General features: G+C 37.2%; 1 protein-coding gene across 2 annotated transcripts; it reads right to left on the minus strand.

Moving 5' to 3' along the window:
* Window positions 1-511: 511 nt before the first annotated feature.
* Window positions 512-14,601, minus strand: LOC309501773 (uncharacterized protein). Of its 2 annotated transcripts, none has more exons than XM_082174026.1 (3): window positions 14,530-14,601; window positions 14,124-14,243; window positions 512-2,296 (listed from the first exon to the last, which is right to left on the minus strand). In XM_082174026.1, the coding sequence occupies exons 2-3, from the start codon at window positions 14,206-14,208 to the stop codon at window positions 897-899; spliced, it is 1,485 nt and encodes a 494-aa protein (XP_082030152.1). In that variant the 5' UTR covers window positions 14,209-14,243; window positions 14,530-14,601; the 3' UTR covers window positions 512-896. The 2 variants fall into 2 exon arrangements, with proteins under 2 accessions (XP_082030152.1, XP_082030153.1); XM_082174027.1 differs by lacking the exon at window positions 512-2,296 and adding an exon at window positions 4,543-5,543.
* Window positions 14,602-26,624: the final 12,023 nt, after the last annotated feature.

A 26,624-nucleotide genomic window follows, 5' to 3' on the forward strand; every position in this document is an offset into this window, starting at 1 on the left:
TATATTTTAATTGATTTTCACTTCCTTACAAAAACTTCATGCTGACTAATGGGTAAAACCTAATGGTTTAAAGGAAATTGGCAAAGTGTAAAGATTTAAAATGACAAATAATTTGTATTTGGGGGCTGCACTTTGATCTTTAAGTCATCAAATGATAGTTTTACAAAAAATGTCTAAGATTTATTTGCATAAAAATATATTACACTGAATGACATTTTAGTTGGTTTCTTCTGTAAAATCACAGTAAAAATGTATGGTAGTAATTATTTTTTGTTCAGAAAAATATAAAGTTAAACAGGACATATTCTAATGTATGTGAAAAAGACTAAATTTAAAGCCATTTTAAACTGTTTTTTTTTTTTTTATGCTTGAAAACCCCTTTTCGTCTTTATTTGAATATTTATTTATCGGTTAAAACACAATCACACAAATAATATTTAATATGGATCAGATTTAATAGTTTTTGATTGTAAAAGTTAGTTACAACATCCAAAATAAAATCAAAGACATATTTTTCAGCATTGCAAGACTTTAATTTGCATTATCCACTCACAAAACCCCAACTACACACTGCAGTGATGCTGAGGCTTGTAATGTTACATCACTGATGGTCATTTGGGCTCATATTTGGTATTAAACATGATGTTATGTCCTATATTTTTCACTGCAATTGTAGTTTAAAAGGCATAATCAGCCGTATCAAAGGAAATGTGCCAATGATTTGTCCTTCATGTAACAATAACTTACAATAACTCTTGTAAAAATACACCTTCATGTGAAAATAACTCTCTGGTGCGAGTTCTTGTGTGATCCTTAAGGTGTCCTTAGTGTTGAAACTCTTTTCACATTGAGGGCATGTGTTAGGCTTCTCTCCAGTGTGAATTCTTGTGTGACTCTTAAGGTGTCTTTATGAATTCCTTCTCACTCTGATGGCAAGTGGAAAGTCCATCTTCTGTGTGAGTTCTTGTATGCCACGTCAGGTTTCCTTTATGTCTGAAACTCTGTCCACAATGAGGACATATATACGGCTTCTCTCCGGTGTGAATTCTCATGTGTTCATTAAGGTGTCCTCTATGAATGAAGTGCTTTCCACACTGATGGCATGCAAATGGTTTGTCTACAGAGTTACTTGTGTGACTCTCAAGGTTTTTTTCATTTTTAATATTCTTCCCACTTTGATGGCATGTGGAAAGTCCATTTTCAGTGTGATTTTTTTTTATGTGCCACGTCAGGCTTCCTTTATGTGTGAAACCCTGTCCACAATGAGGGCATACGAAAGGCTTCTCTCCAGTGTGAATTCTCAAGTGTTCTTTAAGGTGTCCTTTGTGAATGAAACTCTTTCCACACTCAAGGCATGCATGCAGCTTGTCTACAGAGTGAATTTTTAGATGAACTTTCAAGTATCCTTTATAACTAAAACTCTTTCCACACTGGGGACACGTGTACGGTCTCTCTCCACTGTGGATTCTTAAATGATCATTAAGGTGTCCTTTATGAATGAAACCCTTTCCACACTGATGGCATGTATGTGGCTTCACTCCAGAGTGAATTTTTATGTGAACATTCAAGTATCCTTTATGATTGAAACTCTTTCCACACAGATGGCATGTGAACGGCTTTTCTCCAGTGTGAATTCTTAAATGATCATTAAGGTGTCCTCTATGAATGAAACTCTTACCACACTCATTGCATGTGTAAGGTTTCTTTTTAGTGTGGATTCTCATGTGACACTTAATTTCTTCTTGATGTGTGAAGCTTTTTCCACACAGAAGGCATGTTAGAGGGCACTCTTCAGTGTGAATTCTTGTGTGAACCTTAAGTATTCTTGCATTTGGGAACCTCTCCCCACACTGTTGGCATGTGGAAAGTTCTTCCTCTGTGTGAATATTCATGTGCCATGAGAGGCTTGCTTTATGTGTGAAACTCTTTCCGCACTGATGGCACGTGAACGGTTTCTCTCCAGTGTGAATTCGTATGTGACCGTTAAGGTGTCCTTTATGAATAAATCTCTTTCCACACTGAGGGCATGAGAAAGGCTTCTCTCCAGTGTGAATTCTCATGTGAATATTTAGATGTCCTTTTTGTTTGAAACTCTTTCCACACTGATGGCATGTTAAATGCTTCTTTCTGGTCTGATTTTTTGTGTGATCCCTAAGGTGTCCTTTTTGTGAAACATTTTCAGACTGAAGGTTACTAAAAGGTTTTTCTTCCGTTATGAAACTTTCAGATGTCTGGAATTTCAGATTGTCCTCCACTTCATTCAGTTCTTGACTTTCCTCTTTCACTTCCATCAGACCTAGGATTAACATTTAATGGTTAAAAATCAGTTTAAGAAAGGTGAAATAAAAAAATAAAAAATGAAAAAAGAGACGCATATTTAAAGATACATTTGTAAAAGACCTGAAGAAACAATGTTTTTTTGTCATTCTGAAAAAATCTGCCAGAGTACTAATATGCAATTTAATATGTATTTTATATGTGTATACAGTAAGTATGTTCTGTATAATTTGTAGAAAATGTTATTTTACTGCTATTATGATTTTAAGCCAGTGGTTTACAATTTTTAGGTCAGGTACCACCTTCAACTAAATCCAAGTGCTCAAGTGCCACCTAGTCACCAAGTCTATTTGAGCGCGATTAAAGGGTTAAATAGGGGTGGACAAAGTGAAGAAAATCTTATGCCAAAATAGTTTAGTAATTCTATTTCAAGGTAACAATATAATAGTTATTTGTTGCTTTGAATACGGTTGTTACGATACGATATTTCAAATACCACTGAATTTTCAAAATTCAACAATTTCAATATCATAGAACAGAAGAGCTCACTTAAGACAAGTAAACTAATAAAATAAGAACAAAGAAACTAATTACGAGTAATAGGACAAATAAACACAATAGTACAAAGACATTAATTCAATAAACAGTGCTTTAAAATGATCAGATAGGTCTATCAGAAATACTTAAAATGAAACACTGCATAGTCTTCACTGTATGAAATATACACTGATTTTTATTGAAGTTACAAAAGTAATTCAGTCAAAGAGCACAGAGTGATTTACAGACACCAATAGCAACAGCTATGTTAATCTGCCGTTCCTTAATGCACAGATCCAATATAATGACAAAGATCCGATTTTCTCAACCGTTTATGTTCACTTTAGACAAAACAGTTTACGTGAACACTTTCTAAGGCGGGAATTTTGACATAACTGTGTGTGTATTTGACCATTTAAGCACAATAAGCAGTAAACAAGAACTCGATTCAGTACTCTTAAATGCTGTGTGACCAGTGACTTTATATGAATGCTTCAGGTGTGTGCACATAAATCGTGTCAGTAAGGACTGCCCGATAAGAAAAAGATGTAGCTGTCAAGTCAGTTTTATATAAGGCTTTATTTATACACTCACCAACCACTTTATTAGGTACACCTGTTCAACTGCTCGTTCGCATTAACACAATTATCTAATCAGCCAATCACATGGCAGCAACAATGCATTTAGGCAAATAGAAATCAGCAAGTCACTCTGCTGAAGTTCAAACTGAGCATCAGATTATGGAAAAAAGTGATTTAAGTGACTTTAAACGTGGCATGGTTGTTGGTGGCAAACGGGCTGGTTTGAGTATTTCAGAAACTGCAGATCTCCTGGGATTTTCAAGCACAAGTATCTTTAGTGTTTACAGTGAATAATCCAAAAAAGAGAAAATATCCTGTAAGCGGCAGTTCTGAGGGCAAAAATGCCTTGTTGATGTCAGAGCAGAATGGACAGACTGATTCAAGCTGATAGAAAGGCAACAGTAACTCAAATAAGCACTTGTTACAACCGAGGTTTGCAGAAGAGCATCTTCTAATACAAAACGTGCAGAAAATGCATCGTTACAAAGCTCAAATCCTCTCAGACTGGTTTCTTGAACATGACAGTGAGTTCACTAAACTCAAACGGCCTCCACAGTCACCAGATCTCAATCCAATAGAGCAGCTTTGAGATGTGCTGGAATGGGAGATTCACATCATGGATGTGCAGAAGACAAATCTGCAGCAACTGCGTGACGTGATCATGACAATATGGACCACAATCTCTGAGGAATGGTTCCAGCACCTTGTTGAATCTGTGCCAAAGAATAAAGGCAGTTCTGAAGGCAAAGGGGGTCCAAGCCGGTACTAGCAAGATCTACCTAATAAAGTGGCTGGGGAGTGTATATATCGAAAACAATGTACATTACTTCAAAGCAGCTTTACAGGAAATATTGCTGTAATGATAGCTTTAGTTGCAGGTCATAGGTCATCATTTGGCAGTTCCATTTAAAGATTATTAAAAAAATATACGCCTTAATGTTTAACTTGATGGCCCCAATAAGCAAGAAACAAAACCTTCATAAGGTAATAGTAGAGGAAAAACACAACAACTTATGAGACCCAGTCAGATTATATGTAGTTCAGGGGTTCATGAACTGCTGATGTTTCATTAAGTAGTAATTTGAGCCATTTATTAGCATTAGCACCGCCAAATGCTCTGACATTAGGCTTAAGGCTTGGTGTGAGATTTTATGTGATTCTTAAGTAGTCCTTTGTGTTTGAAACTCTTTCCACATTGATGGCACGATGCGGTGAGTCAATCTTCAGTGTGATTTTTTTTAATGTGCAACGTCAGACTTCCTTTATGTGTGAAACTCTGTCCACAATGAGGGCATATATATGGCTTCTCTCCAGTGTGAATTCTCATGTGTTCATTAAGGTGTCCTCTATGAATGAAACTCTTTCCACACTGATGGCAGGCATATGGCTTGTCTACAGAGTGAATTCTTTGGTGAACTTTAAAGTATGCTTTATAGCTAAAACTCTTCCCACACTGAGGGCATGTATACGGCCGCTCTCCAGAGTGAAGTCTCAGGTGAACGTTCAAGCATCCTTTATGACTGAAACTCTTCCCACACTGAGGGCACGTGAACGGCTTCTCTCCAGTGTGAATTCGTAGGTGTTCGTTAAGGTGTCCTCTATGAATAAATGTCTTTCCACACTGAGGGCATGAGAACGGCTTCTCTCCAGTGTGACCTCTCACGTGAATATTAAAGTGTCCTTTATTGCTGAAACTCTTTCCACATTCTTGGCACAGGAAAGGATTCTCTCCAGAGTGACTTTTCATATGATGCTGAAGAGTTCGTTTACGAGCAAAGCTCTTTCCACACTTATAACATGAAAAAAGGCCTGCAGTGTGGATTTTCATGTGACGCTTAAGGTTCTCTTTATTTGTGTATCTCTTTCCACACTGAAGGCAAGTAAAAGCTCTCTCTTCAGAGTGAATCCTCATGTGAACATTAAGATGGCCTTTATGTTTGAAACTCTTTCCACACTGATGGCATGTTAAAGGCTTCTTTCTGGTATGATTTGTAATTTGATCCCTAAGGTGTCCTTTTTGTGAGAGTTTTTCAGACTGCGAGTTACTGAAACTCTTTTCTTCGGTTATGAAATGATCAGGTGTCTGAAAATCGAAGTTGTCGTCAAATTCATTCAGATCTTGATTTTCTTCTTTTACTTCCGTCAGGCCTACAATTAACATTCAGTTGTTAAAAATTGGTTCAAGAAAGGTGAAACAAGAAATACAAAAGATAGAAGCCCGATAACAAAAGATATGAAGTAACTTGTGTTTCTTTTTATGTGATCTATAGTGTGCTAATAGTTCATTCAGACATTGTGCTAGCAGATTTGATAGTGTTTTTCAATCCTGGTCCTGGGGACCAACAACGGGGGCTTATGCACAACAAACTTTCGCATTCAGATCATCATTTAACACACCTAATTCAGCTCATTAGAGCTCCATGAAATGAGAAGTGTGCAGAGTGTTGGGTCCCAGGATTTGGGTGCTAGACTGTGGTGTGTACACTATTAAAGACAGTTAATCATCAGTTTATGTGTTGATCACAGCTTATTGCGCTTGAACAGTTTAAAATTACTTGAATGTTTAAACCGATAAGGCTTTAAAACGAAAACACAGGGTTTCGACAAAAAGGACTGGCCGATGGTCCAGGGCCAGCATGAACAATGCTCGGGAGAGTTGGCGGAATTCTCACTGGCCCATTTTTGGCAAGTCATGCCAAAGTTTATCACTTGCACCTGTTTTTAAGTCCTGCCAATTTAAACATTCAAGCCATTTTAAACCATTCAAGTGGTTTAAAATAGGGTGCACACAGAAAGCCACCTCTCAGACAGAGCAAATACTGAATTGAGTTCTCTTTCACGTCTACTTGCACTTCATTGGTTATACAGACATTATCAGAATGCCAATCTTGGCGAGTATCAATTGGTTATGCCTTAAGTGAATGTTAAATAGTTGAGAAAGAAAACGTGTATAAGTATACTGGATCCATGCATTAGGTCTTAAAGTGATAGCAACCTTATATATCTACTGTTGTCTATGTCCTTAATGTTAACAATAAAAGAGAAAATCACTAATGCTGAGTAAATTTAGTAACTTTAATAGAGTTAGTATCAACCCACTTTTTCAACTGACTTGGTTCCAAAAGTATTTTCTTCTATTAATTTTTTTCCAGAGTTTAACAAAAGGTATTTGTTAAAGCGTTATAAGCCATGAACTAAGCCAACCGGCTACAAGGTGAATCACAACATTACAAACTTTTATTCAAAACAAAAAAAGTCTTTGAAAAGCGGACACAAAGAAAAGGTACAAGACTTAAAGGCTTTAGTGAGGGAAAGAACTACAATCCCATGAAGCAATGAATGATCATCCAAAAAAAAAAAAAAAAGGATGGAGAAATATGAAACTATTCATTTAGGGCAGCAACTAACGATTATTTTGATAATCAATTAATCTGTCAATTATATTTGATTAATTGGATAAATCTAAAAATTATTATACATTAAATACAATTTCAATTCATTTTATTCTAATCCATTATTTTAAACAATGTTATCCCACATCCTGCCCAATGCTGTCCTCCAAACAATGTGTAGTATAAAGCCTATGAAAAACAATACAGTGGATGAATCCATGTAGGCTATGCTGTACATTAGGGTTGCACGATATTGGAAGAAATTGACATTGCAGTATTTTTTTCCTGCGATATGAAAATTTCACTAGATGATTTGAATAGCCATATTTGTAAAGAATTAATAATTCTAAAATGATTGGGGTTATTTTGTAGGCTAGTGCATCTGAACAGAAAAACAAATTACAAGCATAGATAAATACAATAGAATAAAGAAATTCAGGTAAATCTAACTGTATTCAGGTACAAACATAATCAAATGTGCCTTTAGTGCCAATGGTGCCTTTACTGTAACTGCTCTCATAAATATGATTACTTGTGTTACATGTAGAATTTAAACTTTTTTATTTCTAACAAAAAATATTTCAGCAAAATGTGTATTAGTCAGAATTATTGCACAGAGGAAAACACGTTTCAGAGGCAGTAAACTGTCAAATAAATAGGTCAAAGCACGATAGGGCAAGATGCGGTAAACGCTTATGTTTTTGTTTTAAACGCTTATAAACATAGCCTAAAGCATTCTCATGTTTCAGAGGACTTGGATCAAGCATCTTTCCTGCAGTAGCTCACTCGGTGTCCTTCGCTATTTTCCATATGCGTTTTATCCATAGAAACGTGTTACTCACTACCGTAAAGCGACGTGACTGGCTGATGGTTTCCGAGCACACAGCGCACAGATGTGAATCAATAATCAAATTCATTGTTGATTAGGGCTGCACGATTAATCGCAATTTACATGAAATCGTACTTAAATTGAGTTGGCTCATCGCGATTATTTTTTATGTGCAGCTTGTCATTGATGTACGGCTCTGTAAACGCTGCTCCGTCTGAAAGCACTGTGAGTTTGTGTCACTTATAATGTGCATTAAAAAAGGTAACAAGCGTCAAACATCTTTCCGAACATGAGAAGCACTTATGAAACCTCTTGTCCATCAAAAGACAACATTTAATAACATGCTTTTACTCCAAACTCACTTCATAACGACAGTTGAGCATCCTTCTGTGAGATGTGGCTTCTTACACAGAATAAGGCAGTCGTGTATTTATTAGTCATGTTTATAAACTACCATTCTATAACTAATTTTACTATTTTGACAGCATAGCGAGACCGCATTGATTACATCATTCGCGTTGCTTCATGGGAGTGGGCGTTCACTCTAACTTGATTGGTGGAATTTTCATTACAGCATCATGGGAAATGTAGTTTTTCACCTCAAATTCAGCTGTTAAAGTCGACATGAAATCAAAATTGAACCTATTTACTTTGTTAGCGCATATTACTAGTCTTGTGGTGAACAATTAATCCGTGCAAGTTAAGACACAGAAAAATTGTTTGACGTGGTAATCTTTAATCAAAGTCTGAAAAGTTACTTCCGGTCTGGAATGGCGTTCCCTCTCTGATGACGTAGGCTTGACGGCTTGGGTTGAAAGATGCTTAACCACTCCCCTCAAACCGTTAGTCTGCTATGAGCAGAGATGGAGAGGAGGAGCGATAGAGTAAAACCCTGCTCTCTGTTCAATATTCCGTTTCACTGGGAAATACGTCACAACACTGGAGAAAAGTCGTTTGCAACTTCCGGTTCACAGGGACTTTAAATGTGACTTTCAAAAATAAAGTAAAATAATAATGCTGGGTGATGGCTTCAGCAAAAGCATATACCATTGATTAATAACCTCTGAGCTCAGAACAGGTCTGTCTTTAAAGATTTACAAGTTATAAAAAAAAAATCAAATTCCTTGAACTGACTTTTTACTTCTGGAACGGATCCATTCTATAAGGATTGTTCTAGATTGAATCTATACAGTAAAGACTATGCAGTGTTATTTCAGATTTGATTATTCAAATTTCTCTACCTTAATACTACTGTTAAACCAACTTTAAAAACGGTTTATTTCATAAGTATCTTTGTTCTATTGTATTTATTCCATTTATATCTATTGCTTGTAATTTGATTATTTGTTCTTATTTTATTTTTGACTGTTTACTTGTCTTTATAATAATTGATCTTCATATTAGTTAGTCCAGTAGTTTTTGCTGTGGTATCGAAATTGGAATACAAAGTTACATGGGTCAAAAAGAAAACAATAATTTTTTTTGTATCAGGGCCACTGAAAATTTTGGCACGGCAAGTAAAAACTTTGAACCAACTGTTTTGTCTCTACATGTTGCTCACACCTAGGGGTTAGTTCACCCAAAAACATGTAACGTGTTAAAAATCAAATTAACTGCAATTCAGTAAAAAGTAAAAAAAAATATATGAAGATTAAATTAGTTAGATGTGCTAATTATTGGACTCGTATTGCAGTGTCGTTCTCTAGCATGCCTCACAGCACTCTCTCACAGACCTGCGCTTTTAAACCATGATTGTTTGCATAAGCGCTCTGTGAAGAGCATCAAAGGTTTCTATTTACATGTTTTTGCAGCGTTGAGCTGTGTAACCAATCACAGGCATGTTTGCATGCGTTTTTTTTAACATTGCAGTTTAAAAACAGGTGATTTTAAACACTTGAAAAGCAGTAAGGAGCAAAAGAGGAATTATTGCAGTAAATGCGAGTGCTGCTGTTTCTCAGCGCTGTCTGAGAGATCCGCGACATGAAGCCGCTGCTCATAGAGCATTGTTTTTTGGCACCTTATTGTGCTTGAATGGTTAATTACACATACCTATGCAGGGCTCGACATTAAGCCTTTTCATGTTGTCCTTTGGACAAGTAAATCTGTCATTCACTTGTCCGAGTAAAAAAGTTGCTTGTCCGGATTTTTTGTGCGTGTATGTGTGCTGTAAATATAATTTATTTTGAAGAAATACTCATCTGTGTTCAATCAGCTCTGATATATTTAAATCTGCATATTGTCATATCTGCACCTTTAAAGAGCATTTCCCCCCCAATCTTATTAAATGTATGCTTCATCTTTCGTTTTAAATTATTAAATTTGATCAATAAATTAAATTAGAATAGCCTAATAAGATAATATAGGGCTGTTGTTACCCTAGGTAGGGCTGATCAAATTAAATCATTTACACTGAAAATTTACAACTGCATTAAATAATGTTATAAGATTGTTTTAAATATTTTTCAGGGCTCGAATATCGGCGCGGGATTGCGGGTATTGCGCATAATTTTAATCATTCCCGCATGTCTCCCACTTATAATGTGGGAAATTCCCGCAAACATTGATTCACTTTAGCATGTAGGTTGTATTGGTAAATTAATCCACGCAGATTATAAAATCAAATCAGTCATGTTAAAACTGTCTGCGAGACGCAATTTCACAAACAGCGCGAGTGATTCAGCGGTGCTGCCTCTTCTATCAGCTCGTTAAGAGCTGCAGGCGGCGATAATACACTCGCGTTTCGGGAGTCGGGATAGATGGAATTGTCACTTGCACAATCGGGCCAGCATTGCATCATGAGTAACTAAAGTTTACCATTTGCACGTCTTTTAAAGTTTTACCAGTTTAAACATTCACGCGTTTTGAAACTATTCAGTAACGTTACTTGCGCGCTGTCTGAGAGATGTTTTTTTTTTCTCTCTGCACACATACATAGAGTAAAGCCGCCTCACAAACAGCTTGCGGGTAAGAAAAGTTATTTTTCGTGGATTTTATTGCGTTAACAGTCAAAAACATGCGAAAATGTAAATTTCGGTCTTGGCGAGTATCCTCTAAACACAGTCGGTTATGTCTTAAATAAGCATAAATCGCACGTGACCGTATAATGAAAACAGGATCCGTGCACTAGCTCTTAAAGTGACAGCAGCCATAAGTGTCTGTCATTAATTTGGTTGTCAAAACAACAAACCATAGCTTTCATGTTAAGGAATCAGGATTAATAGCCTATGTATTTAATTTAGTCAGGACTAAAATACTACCCAGTGTTATTTTACATTTGATTACTTTATTCAGTCCCTGTAGTATTTCTGAATACTAGTGTTAGACCTAAGCAAAAACTTTTCTCTTTATTTCTATTTATTGGTATCTTTATTTTATTGTATTTATTTGTGCTACTTTTTTCAATTTAATTCAAAGATTGAAATCAAGCTTCCTTGTGTTGTGTAAATTCTTAAGAAAAAAAGTAAAAATGCAATGAGTGAGCATACATTTAGGCGAGATACATGTAATAAAAAAAAAAAAGTCTAAACTCCCCCCTCAAATCCCTCGCCACCAGGGGGCCCCCAATCGATTTTTTATTTTTTACATATTAATTAACTTAAACAAGTGACATAAATGAATGAAAGGATTAATAATTCAAGACAAGAAAATTCTGATTTCATGATCAATATACCTGCCTACAACTGCTGCTGTGTCTGCCAGTGTTTGAGTCATGCGCATAACCTCGCGTGCATAGACAATTTGTCACGGTAATGTAATGTTAAGCCATGTCACAAAAAAATTAGATTTGATCAATGATTTATCCTTTAAATGTAATGATATTCAGAACAGAACAAGAATAAAAAAATAACTATAAACAAGCCAAAACGAAATAATTTAAAGCGAAAGTGAAAGTAAGCGGCGTTGGGCTCACGTATCTCTCATGAGAATCGAAATGTTTCAACATTCGCGATGGATTTGGATGGTAAACTATTCTTTATCATAGGCTTTGTACTTCACTCACGTTCCAATATCGACGGAAAAAATCATCCTCTTCACACGAGCAAAAATGTGCTAGGAAACATCACAGTGGAGCATGTGACTACTGACTATTTAAACAGAGCAGTGCAATTTTTATATGTTAGGTTGACTATTTTATTATAATATTTTATTACGGCTACAACGAACAGGCTGCGATGTCAAGGTTGCAATGCTGGAATATGTTGTGTGTGTGTGTGAGGCACGGGCGCGATCGAACAGTGGAAACATAAAAACATACTCCGTCATGTTCATACAAGACATCATTCAAACTGCAAAGTGTTGCAAAACGTTGGAGGATATTTTGCAAATAATTTATTTAATATTTTTTGTGACAGTTTGTTTTCAGAAGTTTCAAAGAGTTAGTAAAAGAGTAAAGAAAAAGGTAAAAAAAAATTCAAGTATCTGTTTTTTATTAAGTATTTATTTTGCATTAATACATAACCTCATTGTATTAATTTATAATGTAACATTATAGCGTGACATTGTGTCAATAATCGTCAAGCACAGGTGACTCTGCGTGGTGGGAGGGGGCCCCCAAATCAAATTCTGCTTAGGGCCCCCAAAAGGCTCGGGCCGGCACTGCCTGAGGTAAATATAATGCTATGTGACAAACTAAGCTGTTTTACTGACGTCTTTCCGCTGCTGAAACACTGATTGAGCGATTTACACGAGTTGTGATGACTTTCAGTAAGTAGGCTATACCGTATCTTTCAACATACCTTCAGGTGTCCATTCATGTTTATTCTGTAACTGAGGAAGAGAATCGCGTTTACTCGCGCTCCCGCTTTAAATGAGCATCCTATTACAGTGATCTGACACGCCACAACAAAGAGCGCCAAAACGGCATTTATTGTTTGAATTTCGTGATCAAATAGACAGAATTTGAAAGATTACACCGTGCTTATTATCGAAAGTAACAAAACACGGAGCTTGCTATTATATGGTGGTTAGGCTACAACGCTGTATTCTTTGTGTACACACATAAGACATGAGGTCCGTTGAGCCAGGGCTGGGCTGGGGTACACCCCTAGTTACACCCCTAGTTACACTACCGTTCAAAAGTTTGGGGTCAGTAAGATTTTTAATGTTTTTAAAAGAAGTATCTTCCGCTCACCAAGGCTGCATTTATTTGGTAAAAAATACAAACAAAAACAGTAATATTGTGAAATATTATTCCAATTTAAAACAGCTGTTTTCTATGTGAATATACAGTAAAGTGTAATTTATTCCTGTGATCAAAGCTGAATTTCCAGCATCATTACTCCAGTCTTCAGTGTCACATGATCCTTCAGAAATCATTCTAATATGATGATTTGATGCTCAAGAAACATTTATGATTATTATCAATGTTGAAAACAGTTATTTACATTTTTATTTCATGATGCTATGATGAATAGAAAGTTCAAAGGAACAGCATTTATCTGAAATCTAAAGCTTTTGTAACATTAAACAATACCATTCAAAAGTTTGGGGTCAGTAAGAATTTTTATTTTATATCTGGGGGAAAGAAATAAAATAAATCAATACTTTTATTCCTCAAGGATGAGTTAAACTGATCAAAAGTTACAGTAAAGACATTTATAATGTTAGAAAATATTTTATTTTAAATAAATGCTGTTCTTTTGATCGTTCTATTCATCAAATAATTTTGGAAAAATGTTTTACACAACTGTTATAATTATAGACTTTAAAGTCTTGCCAGTGTTTAAACCTCTCAGCACTCGCGCACTCTCCTAGTGTTCACAGTTAGTGATAACCTAGCAAACAGAAAAAACAATCTGATAGTATGTAAAATCAGTGCATTAAGATTTTGAGTGTAAGTGCAAAATAATAGACCTGCCACTCGACCTGTTCATTTTATAACTAACTTCTCAAATCAGTCACTCAATAACTTTTTAGATGTAAATTTAAAGATTTTTTTAAGTATAAAATAGTTTCCTTTGTTTTATGATCTGTTCTGACAGTGAGATATATATATTGAATAAATGGGTAACGTGGGGGGGGATTTATTGTGCGCATGGATGGCCGTGCTCGTCAAACACCACCGAAGAACATTTTTGACCCAGAAAAAAAAAAAATCATTATTTTAATATTACTGCCTTTATACATTGCACCACATTGAATTCAAATACCATAATCTGTAAAAACAAGTCTATAGGTGCATACAGTTATCAGCTAAGCAAATTGTAATGAGATATTATAAAAGAAATGTTTTATATTAACTTAAATGCGCAGCACCTGAATGCACTCGGCGTTACGTAAGGTGTTAACGTAACTTTTTTTCCCAACTTTCAGGATAACAAAAACATTTTTTTGCACAGTTTGAGAACCACTTATCAAGTCGCCAAATGCGGTGAAAAGATTAAAGCTTTGTTTTTCCTGTTGCTTGAATGAAAAACAAGTCGCTTTAGATAACAATCTCTCTCAGATGCACACATGTAATGTACTGTTCCTGACAAAATAGTTACTGGCAAATCAATGGACACCAACCTAATAGTTCCTCAGTTTCCTCTTCTTTCACTATGCATGGTTCTGAATCACCGATATCCTGATTCTCCTCTTTAATAAACTCCATGTTTATCTTTGCCACGTAGATCTCAGTTGTTTCACCTGGAGTTCACGGAGGAGTTTGATGAGAATTAACAGCAGAAAGGAAATTAAATCACAATGTCCCTCATGTGTGGCTGCGTTTTGCACAGAAAATGTAACGTAACACAATAAAAACACATTTTGGCGCCATTTACGAGAGACCAACTATTAGCAAACAAAGCAAGCATTGCCATATTACGTTGTTTACATTAATTTAGCTTTGGGGATGAGACATAATTAATACCATGTTTTTAGAATACATGTGCTAAAATAAATGTTGATTCTTGCTGAAAGTTGTACTACAGACCTTAAATCCTGACTGGCTCAAAACAACAACCTTTCCATCTGTCTTTCCAACAGGCGAGGCGGCGTAGTCCCGGAAACGACGTAATGACGTCACCGCGTGTCAACATAAAAGTCCATTTAAAGTTCTTAAAATCACGAAATCTGTGGGACAATCCTCGTTTAAACAAAAACGAGACAACTATCAAATATATATATATATATATATATATATATATATATATATATATATATATATATTTAAAAGCATATTCCCCCCCAAAATATTTACATTTAAACTTAAAGACAGCGTGAAATCGAAAGTCAGTGTTTATTGTTAAATATTAGACTTTATTCATTTATTTATTTATTTCAGTGTTCCCATTTTACAGCAGCCTTGGTTCCGGAAATTTTATTTTAAAAAGTCTTAAATAGTTATAAGACATAAACCAACGTGCTATGAGGTCAGTCACAACATTACAAAGAATGATTTGATGCAAAAAAGTATTTGAAAATCTGGCAAAAAAAAAAAAAAAAGTCCACTTAACGGCTTTAATAAGGTAAAGAATTACAATACTATGAAGCACTAGCGGCGCCAGGATTTTGATTGGTGGGCCTCCAGAAAACTGGATGGGCCAGTTAAAATAAGGCCAAAAAAAAAAAAAAAACGGGTTCCCCTTCATCTCCGTTTCAGCGCTTTTCTGGGCACTGAGGACAGTGACTCAGTAGCCTGAATTTAATGCGTAATTATCATAGGTAAAAAAAAGAAAAGAAAACTTAAACAGGAATTTTTTGTTGCTTTTTTAATACAATTACAATTTCATTTAATTCATTGTTTAGTAAAATTATAGGCCTATTATTTTTAGTTTATTAACAGCAACAACAGCTGTAAAGATGAAGTTGACGATCGCCATATCTCCGTAGTGAACGCGCCTATAGAGAGAAATGCACATCATGGATTACATCTCTGATTATGTAGCATTTCTTTTCGTTTTAAATAGTTAAAAAGACATTTCAAGCTTTCTTAAGATATATTTCATGTCTGTGAGGCCTACGCTGAGTTTCGTTAAGTTAGGATGAGAATGAGATGCGCTCCAGTTCACAAGCGGACGCATCCATGATTAGGCCTATATCGTCTGCTATATTTGCTTCTTGGTTCCAGGAAATTGGTTGATAATTTTTTTTATTAAAATTAAGATACAATTTATACAAAACGAAATTCACTTAAAAAAAGTCTTTCTACAAAACAAAACTTAATTAAGTGGTCAAAATCATGTCTGACCCACGCCATGTCTCTCGATATATTGCGCATATATCTTACTCGTGCGGTTCACTTTTCATAATCAACATAGATGAAAAAATAACATTATAATATTTTAACAAATATGAAACTAAATTAGCTTATTTAATGGCTACAACACGTATAGTAGACCTACAGACTCTCTATTTGTACAAATTGCTGCATTCATTTTATTCTGAATTTTGCACACATAAGTTGAAAGTCATTTGTTTGTGCATAGCAAAACATATCTGCAACATTTATCAAGTTCACTGATAATTATGCGTGCATTTATTAATTATTATCTTAATGAATAATGAAACAAGGACGAAATATGTAAACTGCGTTGTTTGTTTAGAATGGAATGGATCGCAAATAGATCCGAACGAAGAAACGTACAAAACCATAGTAGAAAATGGGTGGGCCCAGATCTAAAATGGGTGGGCCCAGGCCCACCCGGGCCCAATGGTAGCGCCGCGGCTGCTATGAAGTACTGCAAACAACATAATCAAAATAAATATGACAAATAAATATAAAACTATTGATTTAAAGATATTTAATATAGAAACAATATATTTTTTTGTTAACTGCAAAATATATTATGCATAAAAATATAGAAATATAGTTATTGAGTGCACTCATTCAATCCCACATTGCACCGCAATAACGTGTATATAATAGTGTACAGCCGATGTGCACTCAACAGCTGTCCGAATTTGCTTACTCGTTATCATTCGCTCACTAAGTGAACAGTATTAGTGGACTAACATAGTGTTAGATTTTGCTGTATTTGGCCGAGCAGTGGTTTGGGTGGCTCGCCAATGTATTAGATTTCTCCAATACATAAAATAAGTAAGCTTGACCAGAGTTCTTGTGGGGAGAAGAATTTAATTGAAGGTTTGTAGTGTAGCAGTCCTTCAGCAGCGATGTTAGCATGTCACCCTTCAACAATCTTAACCCAAAGTTCTGTCTGTATGACTGAACTTTATAAATGAAGACAAAAGGGCTTCAAACAAAGGAAAACTTATAGGACCTCCCACAGGAGATCATTCTACACTGCAATCTACCCTGAGCAATGTTGTTTCACACCCATCAGTTTCTATGGGCCATATGTCTGTATTATGGGCCATATGTCTGTATGGGCCATTTGGTTCACACCTTTACAGACAATTGATTGCATCTTGAGGCACAGTAACAATGTAAATGCATCTGACTAAAGTTAACTGAAAATACACATAATCTTTCAGTAGGGAATAGTGAATGAGGGTTTAGGGGGCAATTTCGGATTTAGCCATTGTAATAACACTGATGAATATTTCCGCCAACGAAGAGAGCTGATATCTTCCTGACATTACTTGTAATGACATCTCCAAATTCTCTTTGGCCAACTAACATGCACGGTGCAACTTGAAACGGAACTCTGAAACATAGTCAAGAATGTTATGTGAACTTGTGTCACTAGTCCAATGATCTTTAATCAGCTTCAGTGGGCCACGGACAGTATGCCCGAACACTAACTCGGCCGGACTAAAGCCCAACGACTCGTGCACTACCTCCCTCACTGCGAACATGACCATAGGCACTCCTTCGTCCCAATATTTTTGAAACTCCAGACAAAACGCACACAGCATTGATTTTAAGGTCTGGTGGAACCTTCCTTGTGCTCCCTGGCTTTCTGGATGGTCTCAGCTTGACGTGCAGGGTTGGATATGCAACTGATCCAGAGCCTGCTTAAACACACGTGACAAAATTCGTACCTTGGTCCGATTGAAAAGTACGTGGAAGGCCAAACAGTGAGAAAAATTTGATGAGCGATTTTACAATCACTGATGCAGTAATTCCTAACCGACGGCGAAGACTTGACAGAGCCTCCATCAAGAGTTAGAGAGTATTCTAGGTTATTACGTGCAGAGGTTTTTGGTCCAATAATTAGAATTTCAGTTTTTTTCAGAAGTAGTAGGAAATTACTAGTCATACAGTTTTTTTTATATCAGTTATGCATTGGTTAATTTTGTGAAGTGGTAAGTTTTGTCAGGGCGTGAATAAATATACAGCTGAGTATCATCAGCATAACAGTGAAAACTAATGCCATGCTTCCTAATGATTTCTCCCAAGGGTAGCATGTACAGAGTGAACAGCAACGGTCCTAGTACTGAGCCTTGTGGTACTCCATACTGAACTTGTGATCAATATGACATCTCTTTGTTTACTACTACAAACTGATAACGGTCAGATAAATGTTACAATTGGTTGCACAATTGGAGGAAGCAGGATCTACGTGCAACAGCTTTATTAAAAAACAAACTCAAACTTCACAAAATAATCTCAGAACAAGAATAGAACAACCAACTAAACGAAACGTTAAGAACTGACAAAGAACAAGACAGAACACAGGGTTTAAATAGACAGAACTGAAGAGCAAATTAACAAGACACACCTGAAATGAACTAATAATCAATCAGAAACTATAGAACCAAACAGGCAGAGGGCGGAGGAAGACAGAACTGAACTAACAGAAATCAAAACAGACTGACAATGTGACAATAAGTATGATTTGAACCATGCCAATGTAATTTCGTTAATGGTAATATAATTTTCGAGTCTATTCAAAAGAATGTTGTGGTCGATAGTGTCAAATGTAGCACTAAGGTCGAGTAACACTAATAGAGAGATACTCCACAATCAGATGATAAGAGCAAATCATTTGTGACATTTCTTTCTAAAAAGGAACATAGTTGTGAGGATACTGCCTTTTCTAGTGTCTTTGACAGAAAAGGTAGATTCGAGATTTACCAGTAATTGACTTTTTTTTTTTATACAAGCGGTTTAATAATAGCCAGCTTAAACGTTTTTGGTACATATCCTAATGACAAAGATGAATTAATGATATTAAGAAGAGGATCTATGACCTCTGGAAGCATCTCTTTCAATAGCTTAGTCGGTATAGTGTCTAACATACATGTTGTTGATTTAGATGATTAAACGAGTTTAGACAATTCTTCCTCTCCTATAGCAATGAATCCGTCTTCCTTGAGGGTTCCAAGTGAGGGACTGGCGTGTCACACTACTCTTTGGTTTACGTAATGTGTGTACAATCCAGCCGCACTTTCTCCTCCCTATCTGCTGGGTGATGGCTTCTTGATTGGCTCTTTGCCAGAGCTCCTCATTGTTGGTACGGTCAGGCCACCAGATCTTAAAAATGCACCTTAGGCATCCATTGGTGAAAGTCTGGATCTTCTGCAGTGTGCGCTTGGTTATTCTCCATGTCTCCGACCCATGTAGGAGAACAGACTTCACGTTGGAGTTGAAAATCCTCATTTTGATTGCTTCTCCTATCTCTTTAGAGGCCCAGATGTTTTTGTCCACCCTGTTTGTCAACTACACTCCCAAGTTAGACAAAGGAGTCCACTTCCTCAAGAGGCTGTCCATCTAGCATGACATGACTGTTGTTTGCTGTATTTATCTTCATCACCTGTGTCTTCTTCCTGCTGATCTTGAGGCCCACCTTTGCCAAGACTTCTGCCAGTCGTGATGTCTTCTCCTGCATCTGAGCATTTCTTTGGGAGAGAAGTGCTAGATCATCAGCAAAGTCCAGGTCTTCCAGCTGCGTCCAAGGGGTCCACTGTATCCCGTTTCTTGTTCCCTCCGTGGTGGACTTCATGTTCCAGTCGAGCAAGAACAAGAAAGGGGACAGCAGACAATCTTGTCAAACTCCTGTCTTTACTGTGAAGCTCTCTGACTGCTGGCTGCCATGTATCACTCTGCATGACATGTCTTAGTACATGTTTCGAATCAGGGTGGTCAGCTTCTCTGGCAACCCGGAAGAGGGGACGGCCCAAGAACAGCTGGAGGCGAGACACTGAGACAGAGCTGAAGAAGAGTAGTATCACCTGGACTCAAATAAAAAAGTTTTCTTCTAAGAGGGTTAAAAAATAAGCAGATCTAGCAGTTTCTAAGGCCTTTCTGTACGCAATCGTGCTCTCTCTCCACGAAATGCGGAAAAAAAACCTCTAGTTTTGTTTTCTTGCAGTTGTGCTCCATTTTTCTAGCTGCTCTCTTAAGGGCCCGAGTGTGCTCATTGTGCCACGGCGTTGGACTATTTTCTTTAATCTTCTTTAAGCGTAAAGGAGCAACTGTCTAAAGTGCTGGAAAAAAGAGAGTCAATAGTTTCTGTTGCAACATCAAGTTCTTCTAAGCTGTCTGGGATGCTGAGATGATGAAACTGATCAGGAAGATTATTTATAAAGCAATCTTTAGTGTTAGAATTGATAGTTCTACCATTTGTAACACGGAGTCGGCTTTGCAACCTTGGCTAAATTAAGTATACATGAGACTAGATAATGATCTCAAATGATCGCTCTGCTGCAGATTTTCAATGGCATCAACATTGATTCCATTTGACAATATTAGATCTAAAGTATGATTACGACAATGACTGGGCCCTGACACGTGTTGTCTAACTCCAATAGAGTTCAGAATGTCTTTAAATGACAATTCCAATGCGTCTTTTTCATTATCTACATGGATATTAAAATCGCCAACAATAAGGACTTTGTCTGCAGCCAATACTAACTATGATAGAAAATTAGCAAATTCTTTGATAAAGTCTGTTTGGTGCCCTGGTGGCCTGTATACAGTAGCTAGAACAAATGTCAAGCAGGATTTATCACTTACGCTAGATAACGTTACAAAAAGCACCATCACTTCAAAATAATTACTTGTCTATGAACCCTATATTAGCCCGATCTCATCCCAAGTCGTCATATACTGACGCTTTTGACATTTCGTCTACATCGAACGCACATGGCACCCTTTAGCGTCAATATGAGACGCAGATAGATATGGGCCAGAAGGCGCCTCCTAGCGGTCTAACCCTAACCCTACCCCAGATCTAAACCTACCCATAACCGAACAAAGCTCTGTGCGTCTCATATTGACGCTAAAGGGTGCCATGTGCGTTCGATGTAGACGAAATGTCAAAAGCGTCAGTATATGACGACTTGGGATGAGAATGCGTTGATTATTCTGCGGACACCAAGCTGCGTTCACACTACAAGCGACCTTGTCTCTGCATGTCGCCAGTGGCTGGCGGTGAGGTCGCTAGTGGGCGTTCCCACTACTGGTTGCCTAGTAATGTTTGTGAGTGACATTCACAAATGTTACTCCATGTTGTAGAGCAAATCAGACTTTTCCTTTCAAAATATTTGTTTGTAGCGACAAGAAAATTAAATATAAATGGAATCAGTACATAAAATGCATAATGTTAAAGATGAACGAGAAACAGCAAGTGCTCTTTGCCATCGCGGCTATTTAACTGCAGCAAACGGGCAAATGCCGGGCTATCTGGGTTCACAAAATGAATCAGGCTCGGAGTCAGTACAGCGAGTACCACCGTATGTACATGGAGACATATCATAAATTATAGGACAGTTTCTGACTGCTATAATGAGCTTCTCATTCATCTTGCCTTGGTCAGACTCGGCACTGAAGAGTGACGGATCACATGCGCTTCACTGACTTCACTCCTATCGGTTATCGCTCCCTACACAGCAAAAAGTCCGGTCCCACTTTATATTAAGTGGCTTTAACTACTTTGTACTAACATTGAAATTAATTATTTGATACAATGGACTTATTGTGAAAACACTTTTTTACGTTGTACTTATATTTAAAAAAAAAACCTGCATGTAATTACAGCTGTAATTAATTTATGTAATTACATTTGTAATTACACTGTTGACCTTCCCTTACACCTTAACCCACCCTTAAACCTACCCATACCACCACACCTGTCCCTAACCTTAACCGTATCACACCTCAATAGCAGCAAAAGTGTTTTACAATACAACATGAACACAATAAGTACATTGTACTTATTTATCTATGTAACTACATAGTACTTAAAGCCACTTAATATAAAGTGGGACCAAAAGTCCAGTGTTGGAATTAACTCTCACAGAGTTGATTTCAACACTTTTTGAGAGTCTATATAGCTCCACACTCTCAAAATAGTTAAACATTTAACACTATACCAGAGTTCCTTCTTTGACTCTATAAGTGTTAAAATAACACTAAAAGGGATATAGAAAAACAACACTGTTACATGTTTTAGGTTGAATTAGTTTCAATCTGTAATGTCAAAAAAAAATCTACAAAACATATTTAAATAAACTCCAGCACACAAAATAATTTCCATGAACTTGTTTATTTTTAATTCTCTTTCGCAGTGCAATTTTAAGTTGATTTAAAACATTACTAAAGAAGGTATGATAACTTTCATCTGCAACACTGTATGAGCTTTGAATATCAAATGGTTTACTAAATTTAATCTCTGACATTTTTATAACACACCTTTCCTCACTTCATAGTACTCTGAATGAATGAAGATGCTCATCAAAATTCTCTGTAAATAGTTTGTTTACCAATAGATAAATGAGGTTGTCAACCAAAAGTACATCACATATTTGACAAAAGACTGGCATTTCATTTTCCATTGCACAGCAAATAACAAGCCCAGCTCTATATACAACACCATCAACTTTAACCCAACTTGTTGAGAAGACATCTTCTGACAAGATCATTTCAAGGACAAGATTGCTGACCACAGTCTCATCTCTAAGGGAAAATTATTTAATTGGCCCAAACTCATTATGTTTGATGGTAAAGGATTCTCAATGATAAGCAATAGCCATCTGATGCTTTTTAGCCAACGATTTTATGTTTAAAAAAAAAAAAAAAAAAACTTTGAACATCTTGTGTTTGGCCTCAAACCTCATAGACCACATAAATAATAAGGGGCCAATTTTCCTTATTGAAGAGGGGTAATGGATCATCAAATGATGTTTGGGAATTACATTTTTATGTGTGTACAAGTACTTAAATAGTTTGTGGTGGTCAGCAATCAAGTGCTTCAAATAAACTGTCATGCCTAAAGTGAGACGAGGCGAAAAACACAATGTTAATTATTTGAAGTAACAATAACAACAAACTCCAGTGTTTGTGACCTGGAGGAACAATGTCACCAAACAAAAGAGGGAGGTTTTTCACAAGACATAATGTCTGAATGGAATTTTAACCAATGCTATTACCAGCACTCTCCAAAATAACCTTTGTGGGGCGGTTTTTACGTTCTAAAAATCCATAATCAAAAGAATAAATCCTCGAAAGCAAGTCCTCTTCAGAGATAAAGTTCTCCAAAAAGCTATTTTATTTCGTACTGAGCCACACCCTCTAGAAGATCATGCATTATATTGAATGAGTAGTTATTGCAAACATGAAAATACATGATTTTTTTTTCAAACCAAACAGTGACCTCAATTGTGGGTTTTCCTGAGAGACTGGCAATGCATTTCAAAGATTTATTTTCCAAGAAGGACCACCTTAGGATCATCCTCACTGTATACCGTCTGATATCCTGCTTTTCAATTAAATAGGCGACAGAAATGACGGCTACAAAAGAACTCATTAAAACCAAGTATTGAGTGCATCCCTAGATTATCGCCAGTGATCTGTGCAATGGTGCCATAAATCAGCTCATCTGAAAATGGAAGACTTAATCCTTGGCTTTCCAGTATCTTTATATGATTTATCCATGGTTCCAGTATAACATTAAAACCGTACGTACTTAGATCTTGTGTGTGAAAAAGTGATAACAAATGAATTGGCAGTTTGAAAATCATCATAGTATATTTGGATTTGTAATACATGTCTCTTGGTTGTAAACAAAGGGTGAGTTTTAAAATAACTGCCATCACTAAAATCTTTAAAACTGTCAGTCTCTAATCTACAGTTTTTCCTTAGGAGATCACAAATGTCTGGATTTCTGCACATGAATTTCAAAGTTTCTAAAATTGGCACATAAATAAAAGTATCTTTAACTGGTACTTGGTCATAAGTACAAGATTTCTGATTCAGTCTGCTGTCATATCTCAGTCCAAGTGTTATCTCAACAGGTTCAACAACTCCCCATTTTTCTGTAAAGTATTTATTTCGTTTCCATTTGTTATTTAGATTTGTGAATGGGTTTTCTAATTTTTCAAAAGATTCATTTATCACAGATTTGTAGGGGTCACTAGGTAAAGCAGAAAGCATGTTATGCTTTGTTTGTGAGTGAAGTGTATCTGTAAGTTCCTCTAAATCTCCTACAATTGAGGTCACTAAACTGTTTGAAATTCCACTTCCTTGTAATTTTGCCACAATGGATTCACACAGTTCTTTAGTTGAATCTTTAGTAAGCTCAGAATCATTGTTCTCAGAGGAAACACTGGAACAAGGGGATTCATGCTGGGGATTCATTTGGTCCCCTAAAGCATCTACTTGAGATGAACTTGCAACTGTCTCACTCAAGGAATATTCAACAGTTGAAGTTTGAGCAATTCTCTGAACGTTGCTATGAACATTATTAAGGTGCTTACGAAAACCTGCATATGTTTGGAACTGATGCCTACAACATTGCTGCGAACAAATCAATTGGAACTTAGATCCAGGAGAGTAACTATGTCCACCTCTTAAAAGTGAAATCAACTGTTGACTGCTGTGGTGCTGTGTCTGACAGATCAGCATTCTCTCAACAATGCTCAGACTTTAAGATAAGGTTTTCTGTCTGGTTAAGCAATCTGGCTCTCAAGTCTTTGACTCTGGGTGACTCATTCATTTTCCCTACATCAATGTTATACACCGTTGTCTGCAGGAATGTGTAAAAGCTCACAAGTGCACTATCATAGGACAAATTGAACACAAAATGTGCCTTGAAAAGTTCATCAAATGCCCCAAGGGAGCGGTTTGCCTGGCATGGGATGAGATGCTTATCCAAGGTGATGTAGAAGCTGTCAATCTTGCTTTTCTGACGTCCAACGGAGGTACGAGTGCTGATGCTGGTTGTTTCTGAGGTGCTCCTCCAAACTGCAGCATGACTAGGGTTAGAATGAACACTGAACATTAGGCACAAATATAATGTGCAGTCACAGAGAAAACAACATTATAAAAGTGATTGTTCAAACATTGACTCATTGACAAGTGAAATATGGGAATGCCTATGAAGACTTGATTTTAATCTCATTCATGTTTTGAGCAACCAACAACACATTATTAAAATGCCACTACCTTATGAAAGATTACAAGTCATTCAACAGCATCACATGCACTGATTTTTGGAGACTTCAGTCCTCCTGGTGGTACAGAAGGGATGCCATTTCCTGGTCATAGACTGAAGACAAAGATTAGCATGAATTAATTAACTGAAAACTTCAAATGTAACACTTTTTAAGTTTGATTAAGAACAGAGAGCATCTGTTTTGTTCATGTTTAGCCTAAAATTAGTTTTCCAGATTAAACAAATTAATCTGGAAAACACCCAATTTATAGGTTATGATGTTGCTCATTTATATATTTTTTTCTCATAAAAAAAAACCTTCAGGGAACGAGGGTTACATACGTAACCGAGACATTCCCTTTCAGTCGGGCACATTCGACGTAGTCAACGTGTCGACTGATTGGGAACCTACTAAGTCGCCACTAGTGCTGCCACCTTCCAGTGCCTAGACAAAATCCTCCAGATCTTCCGCACTATGATAGGGCTTAGGCCAGGAAAGTCACTGCTGTTCCACAGGACCACTGGGAAAGTGTACCTTTCGTTGGAAGGTCTACGCTGCGGAAGCCACACCCTGCCCAAAGGAGGTAACATGTGGAGAACACATATGGACTGAGCAAATTTAGCGGGCAGTACAACATGGCCCTCGAGGCAACTGAATGCCAATGCAGTGTGAGGAAATCCCAAGCCCTCCTTACTGCATGCCCGTTATACATGGCCCCTGAGCTAGTGTTTAATAGACACTTGTTCTAGGAGCGATTAGCCCGGTGAAACAAAAGGTCTGAACACTGCTAAGAGTTTGGCAGCATACCAGGTGTTGTTAACACACGGAGCGTTCTGCTCTGGCACGGCCACCTAGGAACTTGGTCATAAAGTCAGTGCTGAAGCGGTCATCAAATGGAGGAAACCGTTTATATGCGGCTGCGTCTCACATATGCCCCAGGAGCCTCTGAAGTTTATTCAGTGGGACTCTTTCTCACCTCTAGCAACGACCGGACACATTTCAGTTGAGAAGCATGTAAACCAAGTCCACCTCCGTAATGGAAAAAAGCTCCTCAGCCCATAAACGAGTTACTCTTTCCCAGTTGACCTGAACCCAACTGGCTATGTAGCACTCGAAGGGAGGAACTTGTACCAAGACTTCGACCCCTCAATGCAAGACACAGGATGACCCATGTCTGCGGAGGAGTGGATATCTGAAGTACGCGTTCTTCAGGCCCCACACTGCAGACCATTCATAGGAATGGGCATTAGTAATGCGTACTATGTAGTAACTTGAACGGAGGCTTAAAAAAGAGCCCGAATCAAGCACACAGATCCCTGATGGTCTAACTCACTATAACTTGAGTACAATGAAGAACAGGCCTCACTTAGAAGCCTATTTTCATATCGGCTGGAGGGACGGCTCGATTGCAACCTTCACCAGTAGGAAGCGACGACTGCACACACAGCAGCACTATTTTAACACATTTGAGTGCCGTACATGGGCGGGTGCCGGACGAACTGAATCGTCTTAGCCGAGTCTGATGATACCCGGCTGAGTCAGTCGGGAGCACCTTTCAGTGCTACAATGGACCGACAAAGGAGGCCCAATGCATCAGAGACCTACTCAGAGTGAGGCAGTGTGTTGGAGACAGGGACCCAGCTCGGAAGCAGGGTCTGAATTATAAACACCTGTCTCTAGGTAGCGACAGAGAATGCGTGAGAAGGCGTGACCGGGTCCTCGAATGCACTCAATGCCAGCTAATGAAGC

The sequence above is a fragment of the Leuciscus leuciscus genome (assembly GCF_965113295.1).
Source record: "Leuciscus leuciscus genome assembly, chromosome: 6".
Taxonomy (NCBI): Eukaryota; Metazoa; Chordata; class Actinopteri; order Cypriniformes; family Leuciscidae; genus Leuciscus; species Leuciscus leuciscus.